The 18,739-nt window shown below is 45.0% G+C and overlaps 2 protein-coding genes across 4 annotated transcripts in view; one reads left to right on the forward strand and one right to left on the reverse strand.

The window, feature by feature from the left end:
• The first annotated feature begins 7,654 nt into the window (after nt 1–7,654).
• Arhgef3 (Rho guanine nucleotide exchange factor 3) overlaps nt 7,655–18,739 on the forward strand; it is a 298,065-nt gene continuing 286,980 nt past the window's right edge. The window contains exon 1 of one of the 3 annotated variants that reach the window (XM_047531346.1): nt 7,655–7,711. The gene's annotated coding sequence lies outside the window, so the exon portion shown is untranslated. Of the gene's footprint in view, nt 7,712–8,204; nt 8,247–18,739 lie in introns of those variants that run through there. The other 2 variants (XM_047531347.1, XM_047531349.1) reach the window with 2 other exon arrangements.
• Spata12 (spermatogenesis associated 12) lies at nt 13,024–13,568 on the reverse strand. The gene is given in 4 exon segments (XM_053743310.1): nt 13,024–13,348; nt 13,350–13,446; nt 13,449–13,469; nt 13,472–13,568. Coding segments are annotated over 4 exon segments (540 nt in total).

An 18,739-nucleotide genomic window follows, 5' to 3' on the forward strand; every position in this document is an offset into this window, starting at 1 on the left:
GATTGTAGTGGTTTGTTATTTAGAATACCTGTCCTGTTTCCTAGCTAGCTGAGGTTCCTGGCAGTTTTTGGAGGGTTCTGCCTCAGGATGAGGAGATGAGGTGGCTAATATTTCTTGCCCTTTAGAGAAGAGGAACCCTCCACCCTGGACCACTTACATCCTCCAGCAGGCAGTGGCCTTTCACCTGTGTGGTGTCAGGAGAACTTCCTGCTACAACATCGTTCCCTACAGAAGAAATTTGACTCTCAGAACAAATGAATTTCATTTTCAGAAGTTTGAATAAAAAGACACTGGAATTTGGGAGCCATACACAAATTGGAAAAACAGATGCCTGCTAGTTCTTCCAGAAGACATTCTCTCATCTTCTGTGTGCTCTCCATGCTTTGTAAGATAACTCCTTGGTGCCCATCAACTTCAGGATCAGGTCCCAGCACTGCTGCTGTTGCTGTGACCCCATGCATATAAGATTATGTGAGAGTCTGCTTCTGAATTCCCTACCTGTAAAACAGGCCAAACTCCCTACTTTAGAGGGTGGTAAATTAACTGGTGATATGCTGTGGCACATGTCAGAAAATGACAGGGTCCTGAAATGGGTGTTAAAGCACAGACACAGAATACAAGTCTTGGGGCCATTTCCTGAAAAAGTTATGTTCTAAATTTTGGGTCCTGGGAGCATACTAGATTTTACTAAATGGATTTTTCCATTCACCCATTCCTTATCATATTCTCAGATTCCTTCTCAGATTATTGGGTGCCGAGGTTCTGCAAGCTGTCTTTTTTTGGGAACTCAAGGAAAACAGAAGGAGAGGATAAACACCAGCTTTAAGCAAAGCACGGTGGGTCACCCAGAGGAAGAAATTCCAAGTTCTTGTCCCTCACCTTGGCATATGCTTTTTTCCTATTCATAGTGACCTTGGATGCTGCTGCTTATTTTGGCCCTTGATTTCTTGTTTCCTGTGCTCTTTGTCATTTCTCCTTCTCTTAGGAAGTCTGCGTTTGAGTGCCAAGTACTTGACATGTATGATCATGATCTCATTTATCTTCACAGCTACTTTCAAGGTGGGTCATCTTCCGTGTCCATTTTATAAACAGGGAAACTGAGGCTTGGAGAGGCTCTCACTGACTCATGATTTCACACTGGCTAGTGGCAGAGTCCACCCAGAGTGTTCCACATGGCCCCGTGGGAAGGGTCTAGCCATTCAGGTAGCGGTGGACTTCAGAATGTCTCTGTGGTCAAGGGCAGCAGAGCACTTCCCCATGAGGTGGGCAGCAGAGAGGAAATGCTAATGGACCCCCTTGGGTATTAGCACAGCTAGTTCTTAGGCCAAATACTCATGCCTTTTCTTACCTTCACTTGATACAGAAAGAACTGTCAGCAGGTCCAGAAATTGGATAGCTTTGCCAAGGGCACAAATAAGGAATTGACAGTCCTGGGGTCAAAACATCTGAGGGAAGCATTGTTTATCCTTATCAATAGTCAGTCCCTCAATAGTTTAAAAGAAAGAAAAAGCCTTGAGTAGCAATGATAGTTTCTTTCTCAACCCAAATGTTGAGAGTAAATATGATTCAGAATTTAAGCAAGTAGAGTAGATCTCAACTTGAAGAATCTCAGGCCAATGCTGCAACAAGTGATTTCCTCTTCTTTCATTAAAATAAGTTACAGCTTGTACTTTACCTATTAATGGGGAAACTTCCATTTGGATAACATGAGAAATCCTAATTTTTACCACAGTGTTAGAAAGTGGAGTTTGTTGTTATAGTTCCCTAGGGTTCTTATAGTCCCTAATGCCTGTGGGGGCTTGCCACTGGTTTTTCTTTGTATAGAAATGCCAACTTTGTTTTTTTTGTGCTGCTGGACATCAAACTCAGGGCCTTGCCAAGTATGTGCTCTATCACTGAGCTACATCCCCTTCCTAAAGAAATGCCAACTTTGGAGGAAACAAAGTCCACCTTTCTCTTGCAGGCTTAAATTTTTTTAAAAAGCCATTTTTTTAAAGCTGAGTAAGAAATTATAGGTGACAAACTAAGCAGGTAGGGGAGGGAAGGAAATTACATTTTTGGTGTCCTTGGCATATTGTGTCCTCAATAACATGTCTGTGTTCCATCCTTCCCCTGGCTTATCCTGTCCTCACTACCCACAGGAACAGAATCAGAAGCAGCTCAAGAAAAAGAAGAAGTAGAGGGTGCAGTAAAGGAGGGTGATGGACACAAACACTGCTTAAGGCCTTTTATAGTAAGACGATATTTAAATGGGCTCTTTGGGATTAAGGGAACGTTTATTGCAAGAGTTGTGAGCTTGGCCCCCTGACCTTTTTCTGGTGAGGATGTTATACCACTTTTCACGTTTAGAGATAATATGACTTCTTACAGCCTTTATGTCACATGTGTGCCAGGGACACAGGACACAGTAATGGACAAGGCACACACAAGATCTCTGCTTTCTGACTCTAGCCCTTTCTATGTATGGAACTATGAGCAAATTGCTTAAATGCTCTATAAGATGGAGAATAACCCACCACATGGACTTACTATGAGGATTAAATGAAATGGGGTACATAGAACACCAAGGCCACACTCAGCAAGTGCTAGGCAACTGTCCTGTTAAGTAGTAGCTGCTAACTGTTCTGTGAAGAGGAGACCTTGCGGGGGCACTACATGGAGATGGGCTTCATGCCCACAAGGAGCTTGAACCTGGGAACATTTTCCAGGGGCAAAGTTAAATCATCTCTATCCACCACTGACTATTTTGTGGTGGTCTAGAGAGAAGGTGGGTGGTGGGGTTTGAAGTGGGAGAAAAATTAAATTTAGAATGTACTCTGGGGTTCTCTTTTTTGGGGTGGGGTATTGGGGATTGAACTCAGGGGTATTTAACCGCCAAGCCAGCCCTATTATGTATTTTATTTAGAGACAGGGTCTCCGTTAGTTGCTTAGTGCCTCGCTGTTGCTGAAGCTGGCTTTGAACTCCAGATCCTCCTGCCTCAGCTTCCCAAGCCACTGGAGTTACAGGCACGTGCCACCACACCCAGCTGGGGTTCTTAATAGTTGACGACATAGCCTGTGACAGTTGACCATGTTCCTAGAGATCTGCTCTGATTCCATTCACCAGCTCCTTTTCTCCTCATCACCTTTGAGCCTTAATGGGGATGCATTTTTCTATTTTTCTGGACTTGTTGCAAGGTCCCAGGTCCAGACAGATAACCACACCCAGCTCTGCATATGAACAAAGGCAGGATTTCTCAAACCAACTATCAGTGCAAGGGAATTTTCTGGTGTTTTTTTTTTTTTTTTTTTTTTTTGGATAGTGGAGAAGAGAGGATAATAGTCTCCCAGGATGAAATAGCTCCACCTGGTCTTTTCTATTCTTGCTTTTCAGAAACTCCAGGGAGTGGGCAAGAGTTAGCTTCAAGACAAACCAAGGCCAGGCCTGAGGAAACTTGTAAGAACAGAAAGCAGGAGCATGTCTGGTCACCAAACGCAAATGCAGGCAGATCCTGCCTTTGATTTTATGCTACTGAAGTTTGGTGTTTTTAAAGGTCTTGCACACAAATGCACAACTGTGTATTATTGATAAGATGATTATTATTAGCATTATTAATATTGTGATTAAAATGTGGACCTTGGTCTTTGGCATCCTAAACTCAGATCTTAGTCTTCTATTCTCTGTGGACCCTGGGCAAGGGTCTTACCCTGTTTAGGACTTTAGAGTTTCCCCATCTGGAAAGCCTAACAGAGCTCTTGTGAGGCTGGAATGTGAGGTCAGGTGGCACAGAATCTGGCACACAGTCCCACATCTGTGGATGTGGGCACCAAGCAGCAGGTCAAAGGATGTATAGTTAGTGGGATTTTCCCATGAATGTCTCCATCAGCCCTGGGTGGCTGGTGGGCTAGCTAACCAAGGTGGACCTTCTGTCTCCTGGAGGTCTCAGTTAAGCAGGCCAGCTTGGAATGGCCTTGATCAGATGTCACTCCCTGCTTAAAACCACAAATGATCCTGGAGATGAACACCAAAGCTCATTCCTTGCTGACTTCTCCTCTTTGGTCCTTAATCCTGGCACAGGTGTCAGCATCCTCAGGGTGAGGACTATACTAAGCTAGTGTTGCTTCATCAATGTGCTGCTCCACACCTTTCAGATCCCTAAAAGGGGAGGAGCTTTGGTGCAGGGCACTGTTATAGGCAGAAGGTTGAGCATCTCTTCCAGGAATTCCACTTCTGGGGTTGTATCTTTTATAATCAGTAACCAGAAATGTGTGTCAAAGTTTATTGTGTAAAGATTTTCATCACCAAAGTTGATCTTGATAGTGAGAAATGAGGAACAAAGCAAGTGCCCTTAAAGATTGATTATAAGAAGAGGGCACATTCATATGACAAACCAAGCAGGCTTTAACAGTCATCTTGTAAAAGAATAGTTCATGACAGAGGAAAAGGCTCATAAGTGTTACAGGAAATATAAAGAACACAAATTAACAGTGGTTATCTTGGGGTGGTGATTGTGAGTGGGGTCCATTTTACTCTTTATATCTCTTGGAATTTTCTACATTGTTTTACAATGAAAGGTGTTATATAATCAGAGGGTCTTAAATACATACAACATACATACAACAGGCTCAGCAAGTATTCAAGGTACATGGTGGACACCAGGAGGCAGGGTCTTGTTGTTTTTGTCCTCTGTTGTGCTTTATTATTATTTTTATTTATTTATTTATTTTTGTAGTGCTGTGGATTTAATCCAGGGTCTTTACATGCTAGGGAAATGCTCCACCGCTAAGCCTCAGCCCTTTTGATTTTGAGACAGGGTCTCCCTAAGTTACTGGGGTTGGTCTGGAACTTGTGACCCTCCTGCCTCATGTTCCCAAGTAGCTGGGATTACAGGCAAGTGCCATTGTACCCAGATTATCATGTCTTCTTGCACAGATGCTTTCCCCAATTGTGCTGCTCACCCCTATGTCTCAGCCCCTCGCCATTACTTTCCTGTCTAATGTCAATCATAACTCATCATCTGCCCCTCCATGCTGGGGTCTCCTGCAGAAACTCTGGCTTTCCCAACAGATGATTTAATGAAGTGATTGTCTTTGTCCTACCCCAACCTTTCTTGCAGAGTTAAGGAAGACAGGTGAATTCAAGAACAAGCCCTTCTGAACTATTCCAAGGAGAAAAAAATGACTGATTATTGGTATCTTTTGGTCTCTTCACCAGTTTCCAAACCCTGGACAGTAATCCCCATTTCCTGTCTATCCCCTTCCACATCCCCACCAAAAGATTATCATTTTTCCTCCAACAGACTTCCAACCTGAGTCCAGGGACCAATTCCTTCTTTCTTCCCCAAGCCACAGGGCCAAGTATGGCATAGGAGGAAGGCATAGCATGAGAGGAAGTTGCATATATAAGCCCTTGTGGGATAAAACTGATGTGCTGCTAGTATGCATATTCTATCGCAGATGTGTTCTGCTTTCTGGAAACCCTGAATTAAAAAAAAAAAAAAAGTCAAGGAGTTCGCCTTTAATAACAATACAAACACACATTGCTTTTGACTGTGAACAGACTTAACCACTGCATTCCTTCTTTACTCAGCAATCAGTGTGATATCCCCCCAATCCTGAATGCCTCCGCCTGAACCTTTCTACAAGCAAAGTCTGTCTCACCTTGTCCAACAAGGCCCCTCTGGCCTCATTACCCCCACCTGCTGCCTCTGTGGACTTCCAGTATGGTGATCTGTTCTCTCCTGCCTCTGGGCTTCCACATCACCTGAACTTTCACTTTCCCCTGCCTGGTTCCCTGCCTTATCAGGGTTCAGCCCAGACCTCTTCCCACAGGAAGCCTTCCTCTGCCTGGACCAGTGCCTCTGCAAGTGTCTCTTGCCATGTCCTGCTCCCTATCGAGGGGTTTATCTGCCCCATCAGCTCCATGAGGTCCCAGACCATCTGTCCTGGTAGTAGTCACCATTGTCCTTCAGAGCCAAGCACAGTGTATGGCATGTAGTTGACACTCAAATAATTAAGCTAAATCTATTTGAAAGAAAACTCTTCTCTTTGGCAAGGCTGCCTGGGTAGAACTTTCAAGTGTCACATGTGGGTTTGAAGTGTCAATTGAGTCCTGGGTGAATGAGAGTGGAAGCCCTTTGCTTTGAACTTAATAAATGTAGTTACTTAATGAACATCGTTGGTTTAATAGGTATCTTCCACAGTATGAAGGAGAATAACAAAGGGGTTCTTGGGGAAAAAGGTTGAGGACTAGAGGTCTGGACGCTGGGTTTGCCCTTAAAATTGGAGTACTTAGGGGAGTGTGTTTTCCCTGAACAGGAAACCAAAGGGTCACCAGGGCTCTGGGTCTAGAGTCTAGAAGCTCCCTTGAAGCTGTAGTGGAATGAAGCTACAGCTGTTGGAATGAACATTGGTTTGCTCAAGATGCTTGATTTCTGGCCCAAAAGGGGGCTGTAGGCCAGGAAGAGGTTGCCATGAGGACAGTCCCAGCTGGGTCAAGGCAAGGTATGAATACCTCCTGCTGGTCCTGGGGGCTGGACTGGAAGATCTACATCCCAGGGATGCCTTCCAGTGAGTTCTCCCTCTCCCCATCCTATAAGGTGGGATGTAGGGGTGGCAGTTAGAGTTCACTTGGAGAGAATTAAGTCCACTCAACCCTGATCTTGTAGCTCACTTCGCACCTGGGCAAAAGTTTAAGCGCCAGTCTGTTGGCTAATGATCTTTCCATGGTAAGCAGGGGACTCACTGGCATCTCCAGGGACTCTCTGACCTGGGGCTGGCTTCAACTCTCTAAGCTTCAGTTTCTTCCTCTGAGAAGTGGGCGCCACACAGACTCTCCATTTTTAACATTGGGAATGTTAAAATTCTTCACACACCTAAAATGCACAGGTGGTGCATGGAAGCAATATTAATTTTTAAAAAATTTCAGCAGCAGTGCTTTTCATGATGGCTCAGTAACTACAGCCTAGAGAATTCTTTATTCCTGACTTTATGAGGTCCTGAGGACAATAGGCATTTATCTGCTGAAAGAAAAAGATTCCCATGTTGATTTCTGCTTGGGTGACCCAGTCACTCCTACAGGCTCAGCACCCAACTACAAACCCTCGATTACTGAAGATTTGCTGGCGCCCTGGGGTTCGGGCAGTTCGAGGCTTGTCATTCTCACCTCTACAGTCAAGGAAAGCGAGGCTTGGGCAAGACCTGACACGCTGAGATCTGCCTAGCGGCTGGGGTGGGGGTTTCGCGCGCTGGCTCTGGCCCTACCCAGCTAGGGCAATCCCGCCACTCCAGGCTCAAGCGCCGCCACACGCCCCTCCCACTTGGATCCACCTGCCCTTTAGCCACCCCCCGGGTTTCCACCGCGCCTTGCGGCCCCAGGGAGCAGGAACCTCGAGCAGTTTGCGTCTCCCAGTTTCCAGCTCGGTGAACTCTCCGCCTCAGTCGGGTTTGGGTGGAGGGGATGTTCTGAGGGCCCCACTGCCCTCACTTCTTAGCCCTCCGGTAGACCCGGGCGCGGAGCGGGAAGCAAGGTGCAGAACAGTAGCCACGTGGGGCCGCGTCCAGGACCGGCGTTATCCTCCTCTGCGCCCGCGGGGTCCTGGACCCGCCTCCCGCCTCCCGCCCACGTGGCCGGCCCCGCCTCCCCGCCCCGGCCCCGCCCCGCCACTCGCCGCCGCCACCGCCGCCGAGCGCTCTTCAGCCCCGCCGGGCCGAGCCAGCGCGGGGCGCTGAGGTGAGTGCGCGAGGCTGGAAGCGAACCCCATCCCCCGCTGCAGCCTCAGGGGTTCGCGCCTCCCTTCCCTTAACCCACCAACCCCGCCAGAGTTGGACTCCCCGCCTCCCTCCGGGTGTCACCGCCAAAAGGGGCGCGCTGGGCGCAGCGCAGGTGGGCAGTGCCACCCGCGGCCCTGACCAGCCGCTGCTTCTGCTGGAGACGCTGACTCGGTGCCCTGGTAGCTCCTGGCGAAAGTTCCCGGGGCTACTTCCGGGGAGGGAGGCGCCACCTGTCCTGGGGGCGCGTCCCTTTTCCTCAACTTTCGTCTCCAGGTCAGCCTCGCGCGAGGCGCTGTTGGTGGCTCACCGGCCCCCGGTCACTGGTGGCGGGGCAGCCGGGCTCTGAGCACTCTGGGAGGCGAGTGCCGCCCGGACCCGCCCGGGTCCTTGAGCGGGCGGCTTCGTCTTTTAAACTGCGCAGACCAACAATCCTGAGGTCGGTGGCGGACGCTTAGAGGTTTAGGTGGACATTGGTGCCTCGTAGGCAGAAATGGGTGAGCGTTTTCTAAGGGTGGAATTTGATAAAGCTGGATGGAAATGGTTCCCTTCGGCATTGTGGTGGTGGAGGGCTGCCCTCGATTATCATTGGTCTCACAGTGGGCTTGAATGTTGCGGAAACAGAGGGCTTGTTCTTCGAGGACTTGGCTTGCTCGATTTATTGCCTGGACCAGGCTAGCTTCCAAAACTGGGCAAACTGCCAAACAGCAGTTGTCCTGAATGCAGAAACTTATTTTTAAGCATTTCATGCATTACCTAGGTGTAACTACTTTCTTCCCTTGGGTGTGGAAGAGGAGAGGTTTGCTCTCTGTCTTAGATGGGTAGTCTTGGGCAAGTTACTTTACATATCTGTGCCTGAGTTTGATAAGTTTAAAGTTCCCCATTAGTGACAGTACCAGGTGAGTTCTGTCTGCTGTTACTCTTATTATCACTGCTGATATCGCACTAATAGTGCATCCACATTCCTAGTTTCCTAATGAAATGGATGTGTACACTTTTCCTTCCTCCTTTCCTCCTAGGGAGCTGATGTTTTCTTTGCAGTAGCAGAATTTTTCCCTCAGCCCAAGGAAACTTGGGCTTTGCAGGAATACCTACTGTGGTTAACCAACCCTGTACAAAGTGTATCTCAGAATGTGGGGTTAGAGATGCACTTTGTCAAGGAAACTGCTGGGAAATGGGGTCCTGAATGTTCTGGAAGCTCTTAGATGTGACTGGATGTTTGCTTCTCAGGGGTGGTGTGTGGGGTGGAGTGGATGAGGTTTCACTTGAATTCCTTCAAGCCTATGGCCCCCTGACAGGCACACATCCTCTGGTCTCCGAGCATGGGAGTCTATTTAAGGGCCCAGGGGCCTGATCTTGTCTCCCTCTCCTCCATTCTTTCATCTCCAGCAGATTGACTCCTGTGTCAGTGGAGTCTCCCTGGGCTGCACCTGTTTAGTTTCTTCTTGTCAGTTTAGTTTCTTTCTTCTTGAACTCCACAAAAAGGAGTGTTAAACCTGGGGCCCTGGAATACTCCTGAAATTTACATGAGACATTGGAGAACAGGTATGTGTTTTTCCAGAGGGTTCCCTTTTCATCATGTTCTTTGAGAAGCCTGTGTGCCATAAAAATGGACTCTGAATGGCTGGTGGAGAGGTGCAAGTTTTGCTCACCCCCTGTCCAGAGCAGGCCCAAATTTTTAGGGAGTGGTGTGTTGGTGCACACGCTTTCTTTGTACCCTTGCTCAGAACATGTCTTCCGGTGGAAAATTCAGATGTGCTTTCGCTTGAGAAAACCTGACAAAAGGACAAAAGAGAAGGCCGACTGTGGCATCAGGGCTGTTAGCCTGTGGGCCTTCAGAATGGAATGCAGTTGATCAGTATTTCAGTTCAAGTTGTCCAAAAGACTTCTCAGAGCCTGTGCTCTTGCTCTTTCTTCTACTGAGTGTACTCATCCACTGCTTTTTCCCATGACCTGCACTTTCTTACCCTTCAGCTCAGGTGTCTCATCTGTAGAGAGAGTTTCCCTGACCTCTCTGTCCCAAGCAATCCCTCCCCATCAGTTTTAGTCACATTCTCTCATTATATTTTGCTCATGGAGCTCGCCTGAAATGATATTACTCATGCATTTATTTATGGATTTATTGTGTACATCCACCCAGAAGAATGTAGGATCCAGGAAGGGTCTGTCCTTGAACCTGGTCCCTGACGCGTAGTAGAGACTCAGTAAATGTTCCCGAGTGATGGAATGAAGGAACACCCACTGAGTGAAGTGAGATGAGACTGGAGACTTGAAGAGTTATGAGGGCAGTGAACTCAGGAGCTCAGGGTTAGTCAGGAGCTCAGGGTTGAAGGTGATTGCTAAGGTCATAATAGCTCCACCTCCAGTTTAAATCACCGGTGCAACCTCTACTCCTATTATTGCTAACTCTGAACTTGAATCCTTTACTGACAGGAACTCATTGCCTCCAACACAGTTGTTCCTTTGGAGGAAAGCCTGGGGCAAGGTGGGGAGGGGCAGCAGAGAATCAGATATAGTCTTTGAATCCACTCTAATGGGGACAAGATATGGCCTCCAGGTTTCTTCATGCCTCCGTCCTCCCAGTCTGTCTGTTTTACATCCTGATTATTCTTTTTCCATCAATATGTATCCCAGGTAGCTGTCTCTACTTCTCTGCCATCACTAAGGTTCCTGAGCTCCTGACCAGGAACTCAGTGTACTACTGAGCCATGTGTGACCAGAGGGAGAGCGGAAAAGCCATTGCCATAGATTAGAAACCTTCAGGGCCAAATTCTCTATTGCTCAGGCCCCTTTATTATGGTTTAGATATGAGGTGTCCCCCAAAAGCTCATGTGTAAGATAATGCAAGAAAGTTTAGAGGTAAAATTATTGGGTTATGTGAGCCTTAACCTAAGCAGTTATGGATTAACTGGGCAGGAACTAGGCAGGTGGGGAGTGGCTGGAGGAGGTGGGTCACTTCGAGGGTGACTTTGGGACTTATATTTTGTCCCTAGTGAGTGGAACTCTCTCTCTCTGCTTCCTTGTTGGCATGTCCTGAGCTGATTTCCTCCACCACACCCTTTTGCCATGATGTTCTGCCTCATCTTAGACCCAGGGCTAAACCTCAGAAACTGTGAACCCCAAATAAACTCTGTGTTCTTGTCAGGTCCTTTGGTCACTGTGACATAAAAGCTGACTAAAAAGCCCTGTAAAGGGGTTGGGGTTGTGGCTCAGTAGAGTGCTTGCCTAGCATATGTGAGACACTGGGTTTGATCCTTAGCACTGCATATAAATAAATAAATTAAATAAAAAAGACTGTAACTGCATAGAGTGGGAGCAAGGGCAGCTCTGTTTCTTTTATTCTTTTACTGAATTTTTTAAAATTTAATTTTTTAAATTCTTTTTAGTTATACATGACATTAGAGTGTATTTTGACATACACACTTGGAGTATAACTTCCAATCTTGTGGTTGTACATGATGTGGAGTTTCACTGGTCGTGTATTCATACATGAGCATAGGAAAGTTATGTCCAGTTCATTCTACTGTCTTTCCTATTCCCATCCCCAGTCCCTTCTCTTCATTCCCCTTTCTGTAATCCAAAGTACTTCTATTCTCACCCTGCCACTTATTGTGTGTTAGCATCTGCATATCAGAGAGAACATTCGGTCTTTGGTTTTTTGGGATTGGCTTATTTCACTTAGCATGATAGTCTTCTGTTCCATCCATTTACTGGCAAATGCTATAATTTCATTCTTCTTTATGGCTGAGTAATATTCCATTGTGTATATATACCATATTTCCTCTATCCATTCATCTGTTGAAGGGTACCTAGGTTGGTTCCATAACTTAGCTATTGTGAGTTGAAATGCTATAAACATTGATGTGACTACTCTTTTACTGAATTTTTATGAACCATTCCTTCACCTTCTTATTAACTGTGGCCCCCTCCATTTTCTCTCCCCCTCCTTATTTATTTATTTTTTGGTACTGGGAATTGAACCAAGGGGCACTTTATACCATTGAGCTACATCCCCGGTCCTTCTTTATATTTTAAATTTTGAGACAGGGTCTCACTGGGTTGCTGGGGGTCTCTTTAAGTTGCTGAGGCTGACCTTGAGCTTGTGATCCTCCTGCCTCAAGCCTCCCAAGTTGCTGGGATTACAGGTATGTGTCAATGCGCCAACCCTTACTGTATTTAAAAAAAAATTAATTTCTTAATGTTTTGTCCAAATATTTTCTGATTCATATCCCCTGGTATATACAAGATACCTGGGCAAAGACCATTCCAAGCATATGGAGCTTAAGTTTGTGGTCGGACTCCCAGTGTGACCAGTCAGCTCTGGAACCCTGGAGCAGGGGAGGGAGAATGAGGCAGTGTGGACAGAAGTCTCCTCCCTTCCCTCAGGTTCTAGCAGATGGCTGGAGTAAGATCTTGGCATTGTGTGCGCAGATGGTTGACTAGAAGGCTCATGCCTTCCTTTCTAGAGGGTGGAACCAGAAGCAATGATGTTTTCTGAAACTGTTACCTGGGGAATGAACACAAACCTAGCAGGGTACGTTAGGAGTTATTACCCCACGTATAATAAACTTGCCTCATCCCTCTGCCCTGGCCAGGGGTGCCTTCTTTTGTGTCATTTAATTACATCCACCTAAAGGGAATCATGGAGAGGAAAAGTAGTTACATAGCAGGGCTCCAATGGAAAAAAAGAAAAGATCAAAATGTGTAGCATTGAAGGTCAGAAAGTTTGTGTCCTTCTCTTTCTCTGGATTAATGGATCAGTGGGAGTTATTTAATACAGTATAAGATTCCCAGGAGTTAAGAATATGAGATCTGGGTTCTCTGACTTGGTGCTAGTAACTTTAACTTTCTGAGGTTTGGTTTCTATATCTGTAATATAGTGGAAGAGATGTGAATGGAAGGTGCCTTGGAAAAAGTGACATCTAAGAAGATACAGAAAAGACTGACTGCTAACCACCCCTAGTGGTGGTAGTGGTGGCTGGGGTGCAGGTGAGGGATGGAAGGCAAACAGCATTTGTAAACATCCAGATAAAGAGTTATCTGGAGCTGGATGCAGTGGCACAAGCCTGTAATCCCAGCTACTTGGGAGGCTAAGGCAGTGGGATTACAAGTTCAAGGCCAGCCTGGGCAGTTTAAGGGTTGGGGTATAGCTCAGTGGCAGAGCACTTGCCTAGCATGTACTAGGCCCAGGTTTCTATCCCTAGTACTGGGTGGTGGTGGTGGTGATGGTTACGGTTACTGTTATGGTTACCAGGCTCTCAGATGATGTGAGTCTCACTGATGACTCTGTGTGTGTGTGTGTGTGTAGTACGCTATGATCAGGGAACTGACGTAGCAGCCCTCCAATACCAGTTGATTGGAATGGCTGCACCCTGTGCTGCTGGCTCTGTACCTACATCCTCATAGTTTCTTCAAACATCCTGTGGCACAGGCCCTCTTATCCCGTCTTCTAGATCAGGGGATTGAGATTGGAGTTATGAATGTCTTACTGACAGCTCTGGCAGGCTGTGTCAGGAGAGCTGGAGGTGAGCAGGGTCTGCCCAGAAGATTCATTTGGGATGCAGTCATGTCAAGAGAGGTGGCTGTTTCAACATATCTGACAGGCCTCACTTTGGTACACATCCAGAGGCCACTTCTGGTTAAATATCTGACCCTGGCATAATGCAAGTGCATACAGGACGCTCCTAGGGTGATGGGGGATTGCCCTAGGCCCCTCGGTACCACTGAACAGTGAACCTGCAGGAGATCATTACCTTCAGTTCCTAAGTGTCTCCTGACTTTTCCAGGATGAATCTACAAGCTGAGGCAGAAGTAGACATGGAGCTCAAGTCAAAACTAGAATGCTCCAAAAAGAGGCCGAGGTACTTGGCCAGATTGGAGAAGATCAGAGGAGGCCCTTGGTCCCTGAGGACCCTGCATACATGCAGCCTGGCTATTTCCATGCATTGTCCTGATTTGTCTTCTGCTCTTCTCCATAACAGTCACCTGCAGGATGTTCCAACAGGGCCCAACCCAAGGTCTCCAGATACTGCAGAGTCTCTTCTACCTTCATACCTTTGCTCCCTCTGTCCCGGCTGCAACATACTCTTTTGCTCGGGTCTACTTTCAGAGGTTTCCACACTGCCTACCTCCAAGGACCTCCTCCCTCTCTCCTTCCCTTTTTGCTAGAAAAGCAAATATTCTTTTTCACAAGGAATCCTCACTGTATTATTCTTTTTTTTTTTTTTTTGGTGCTGGGGATCGAACCCAGGGCCTTGTGCTTGCAAGGCAAGCACTCTACCGATTGAGCTGTCTCCCCAGCCCCTGGATTATTCTTAATACAAGTAGAAGTTGTATTTCCCTGATGGTTTTCTTTCAGAGAGAATGTATATTTTTCTTGTTTTTATGTGCAGGTATCTTTAAAAAAAAAAAATGAAAAGAAAGAAAGAAAGAAAGAAAGGAAAGGAAAAAAACCAAACACTGGGTTCATTTTATATGTATTTGCTCAGCAACTAATTTTTTTTCCATATAGTTATGTCCTAGAGTACCTGCTCTGTCCCTGCACATCTCTCCTCTTTTTACCACCCTGGTTTTCAAAACTGTACAACTTTGTATGGAAGTATGTTTTCATTTCTCTTTTATATACACGTAGCAGTGCTGGTTGATGTGATAACTTTATTTTGTGGGGAGGGGATGGGGGAAGGAAAGATAGACTGAAACAGTATTACCCTGTATACATATATGATTACATGAATGGTGTGAATCTACATTATGTACAACCATAGAAATGCAAAGTTGTGCCCTATTTGTGTACAATGAATCAAAGTGCAGTCTGTAAAAATAAAAATTAAGAAAAATGACAAAAAAACCCACTTTATACTGTGTGTGTATGTGTGTGTGTGTGTGTGTGTGTGTGTGTGTTAGTTACTGGGAATCAAATCCAGGGCCTTGTGCATGCTAGGTAAGCATTCTACCTCTGAGCTACATCTCCAGCCCTATATTTGATATTTATAACTGTCAAACATTTTCCAAATTGACTGCACCATTTTATAACCCCAACAGCAGTGTAAGAGGGTTTATTTCTTTCCTCTTCATCCGCACTCACTATCCATCTTTTTGATTACTGCTATCCTGCTGGATATGAAGTGGTATCTCACGTATGTGTGTGTGTGTGTATGTGTGGGTGGCTCTGGGGATTGAACCAGGGGCATTCTTTCACTGACTATACCCCTATCCCTTCATGTTTTTTAATTTTGAGACAGGGTCCAAACTTGGAATCCTCTTATCTTGGTCTCTTGAATAACTGGGGTTAGAGGTCTGTGCCCCCTCACAGGCTGTCATTGTGGTTTTGGTTTGTATTTCCCTGATGGCTAATCATGCTGACCATTTTTCATGTGCTTATTGGCCATTCATGTTTCTTATTTTAAGAAATTTGTCTTCACGTCTTTTATCCATTTTTAAATTGCGTTACATATATTTTTTTTAAAGATGGATGTATTAGCCACTAAAGGAACATTTAAGCAGTAAACATAGAAATCACCCGTAATGCCACACTTTAGCTCTGCAACTGAATTTCATTCTTATATTTTCACCTTACTCTCCGGGTCCACAAACACACTTTTTTTCTCCCCAAATTTGCATTTTCACATATGACCCTTTTTCATTGTGTTGTTTTCACTCCCCTACCCCCCTGAGATATCACAGATAGCCCCTCAAGCCCCACAGGGTCTTGGTAGTTATTACTTCTCCATGACACCCCAGCTTCTCCCTCCAGTGTTGGAAGTTTGGGTGGCTTTCAGAGTTTTGTCTGACACCATCTTCTTTCCCAGGGTTGGTGCTCAGGAATAACTCCCTGACATGTGTGCTTGCTGGGCAACACCAGGTATATGACATTTTCTGTATTTTCATATTTCTTCTGAGAAGGTTCTGTGATTTTTCCAGCCATGTCTAAGTTTGCCCATTTCAACATCATCTCGCTAGCTGTAGAAGAGGTCTTTGTTTTGGTATTAACTCTGGAGCCAAATTGCCTTAATTTGTATCCTAATCCTGCCACAAATCTGCTGGGTGATGTAGGGCAAGTCACTGACCTCTCTGGGCCTCAGTTTCCTTATCTTCTAAGTGGGGGTAATAAAGTAATTACCCAAGAGTGTGGTTGTGAAGATTAACGTCTTGACATGGTTATTCCTCTTTGTTCGTGGAGTCTGGATCAGAGAATTACCCTGCTCACCAGCGCTTACATGGAACCCCTCAATCACTGCTTGCTGTGTTTTGACAGTGGCTCAGATGTTGAGTTGTAAGGGTTTTTATATATCCTCTGTTTGGTCCCTTATCAGACAGATACATGATTTTCAAATATTTCCTCCTGTTCTTTGCTTGTCTCTTCCCTCTCTTGGTGGTGTCCTTTGAAACACAAGGTTTTAATTTTGGTGCAGTTCAGTTTAATCTATTTTTCTAGTCTGGCTTGTACTTTTTGGTGTCATTACCTAAGAAATTTTTGCTCAGTCCAAGATCATGAAGAATCATGCCTGTGTCTTCTCAGAGTTTTGTAGTTTCAGCTCTTAGATTAAGGTCCTTGATTCATTTCATGTTAATTTTTTTGTGTGCTATGAGGTAGGGGTCCAACTCCATTCTTTTGTATTTGAATATTGAATGGTGTTGTCCCAGTACCATTTTTGAAAAGATTATTCTTGCCAGACATGTTGGCACACATCGGTAATCCCAACTACTTCAGAAACTGAGGAGGGGGAATCAGAAGTTCAATGTGAGCCTCAGCAACTTAGAGAAACCCTTTCTCAAAAGGAAAAAAAAAAAAAGAAGTAATTAGAAAAAAATACAAAAGCAACCTATTCTTCCCCATCGAATTGTTTTTACACCCATGCTGAAAATTAATTGACCGTAAGTGCCAGTGTTTCTAACTCTTCAGTGCTATTCCATTCACTGTGTCCTTAATGTTCGTACCAATCTCTGTGCTGTCTTGACTGCTGTGGAGTTGTAGTAAGTTTTGCAATCAGGAAGCATGAATCCTCCAATTTTGTCCCTTTTCAGGGTTGTTTTGGTTATCTCCCCTCCCCCACCACGAATTTTAGGATCAGCTTATTGATTTCTGCCAAAAGGCAGCTGAGATTTTGATAGGAGTTGTTGACCCCGTGGATCGCATGTGGAGTTTTGCATCTTAACAACAGTCAGTCTGGAACCCAAAGTGCTTTTTACTGCCAGCATCACCCGCCCAGCTCCCCTCCTCACTCAGTCTGTGGAGGAGATGTTCAGAGATCCACCCTTTGAAGTCCAGGGATGTAACTGTTCTTTTCCTCATTGAAGACAGTGACATAGTGTGGTGCAGTGGCTAATCTAAGGTTGGAGACCTTGGCTAAGACATTCACTCTTGCATTTGTGACATGGGAGGTATCTGGCAGCCTGGGCTTCCAGATGCTGAGGGCTGGCTGGCGATGCCCCAGGTACTCCCATCACCCCTGCCTCCAGGCCTTGAGAAGGGTGGTGAAAACCAAACCCCTCCCCCAGCAGGCACCAGCTAATGGTGGAGGTATTGGAGTCAGGCCCCATTTTTACTTGCTTTGTTTATTGAGTGAAGAGGTAGGATTTCATTTGAGTAAAGGATTCTGCTGCTAAAGCAATTTTTTTGTCCCCCTCCCCCTACTTCACTGGCATCGTAGTTGGAAGAATGGAATAAAAACAAGAAAGGAACAATATCACATATTAAAAGCTTAGTTTACACCCCTACATGCACTTATATGTTCCAGATGTAATGCTTTGGCACTAATCTGAGATTTTATTCTCAAGGAAGAAGAATTGAAAAGTGAAGTGACTACATTTCTATCATTGGGAACTTTGTTTTCCAAACTTAAGGAACAACCTTGGAAACTACAGTTGAAACTTCAAATCCATTGGTAGCTAGAGTGAGGCATTCTCCTTTAAAACAAAATCGTGTGTGTGTGTGTGTGTGTGTGTGTGTGTGTGTGTGTGTGTGTTTGGAGTTATTCATTGTTTTTCAAAAAGGCAATTTAAATAAGCATTAACTGGAGCTGAGGTTTTAATTTAGGGGCTGTATTTTTAGTTTGTTTCTGGAAGGAAAAGAGTGATATGTAATAGAAATTGTTTTGAGATTTTCAAGATCTAAGATCCTTTGACTTAGTAGCCTCCTTTACTTAAGCTGTTAGTAGTATAGGCATTTCATAGAGATTTTATTTCCAGTCTCTAGAGAGGGGTGTGTGTGCATGGAAAATTAGGGGGAATACACAATGACATAACCCAGTCCCCAAACAAGGAAGTGTGTTGCAGAGCTGAGGTTTGGAGCCTCCACTATTGCCCAGTCAGTCTCAGAAGGTGCAGCTTAGCTGAACTTAGGTAACCTCTCTCCATGACACATCTCCCAAGGGGGTGTGGAAGACTGCAGCTCTTCAACATGGCTTTAATTTTACAAAAGCTCTGTGTAGTCTTGCAACTCATGTGGTTTTCTTAACAAATCACTCACATTTCTTGTGTTCTGGGCAGGGCAGGGCCTCACTAATCTTTGGCCAGTGTTGTGAGTCAGAAAATATTTAAATGACCACCCAAGTCCGTTTAAAAAGAGAGTTGGCAAGTTAATTGAAGGAGGTGCAGAGATTCTTAAGCAGCACTGCTGTAAACCAGTGACAAAAATAATAGATATGTTAATAGTTCTATTTTATGGTGATAGTGGATAGCTCTATCTATTGTGATAACTAATAAAGTTAACATTATCTTTTAGAGTAAGATAATAAAGGTGTCGCTACTAAATTTTATTGAGCAGTTACTATGTGGTAAAGTCTACTAGTTTTTCACACTTTTTTTTTTTTTTTGATTGTGACCCATCATAAGAAATAAATGTGAACTATAATCCGGGATGTGTGTGTAAGTACATGCACATATCTGAAATTAAAATTTAATTAAACAGTATTTACATATGTCTAGTGTCCTCTGATAACTTTTTGATACATTAGGCTATTTCTGCTTTTTTGTTAAAGAATGGTTGTTT

This window comes from Sciurus carolinensis, chromosome 17 (assembly GCF_902686445.1).
Source record: "Sciurus carolinensis chromosome 17, mSciCar1.2, whole genome shotgun sequence".
In the NCBI taxonomy this organism is placed as follows: domain Eukaryota; kingdom Metazoa; phylum Chordata; class Mammalia; order Rodentia; family Sciuridae; genus Sciurus; species Sciurus carolinensis.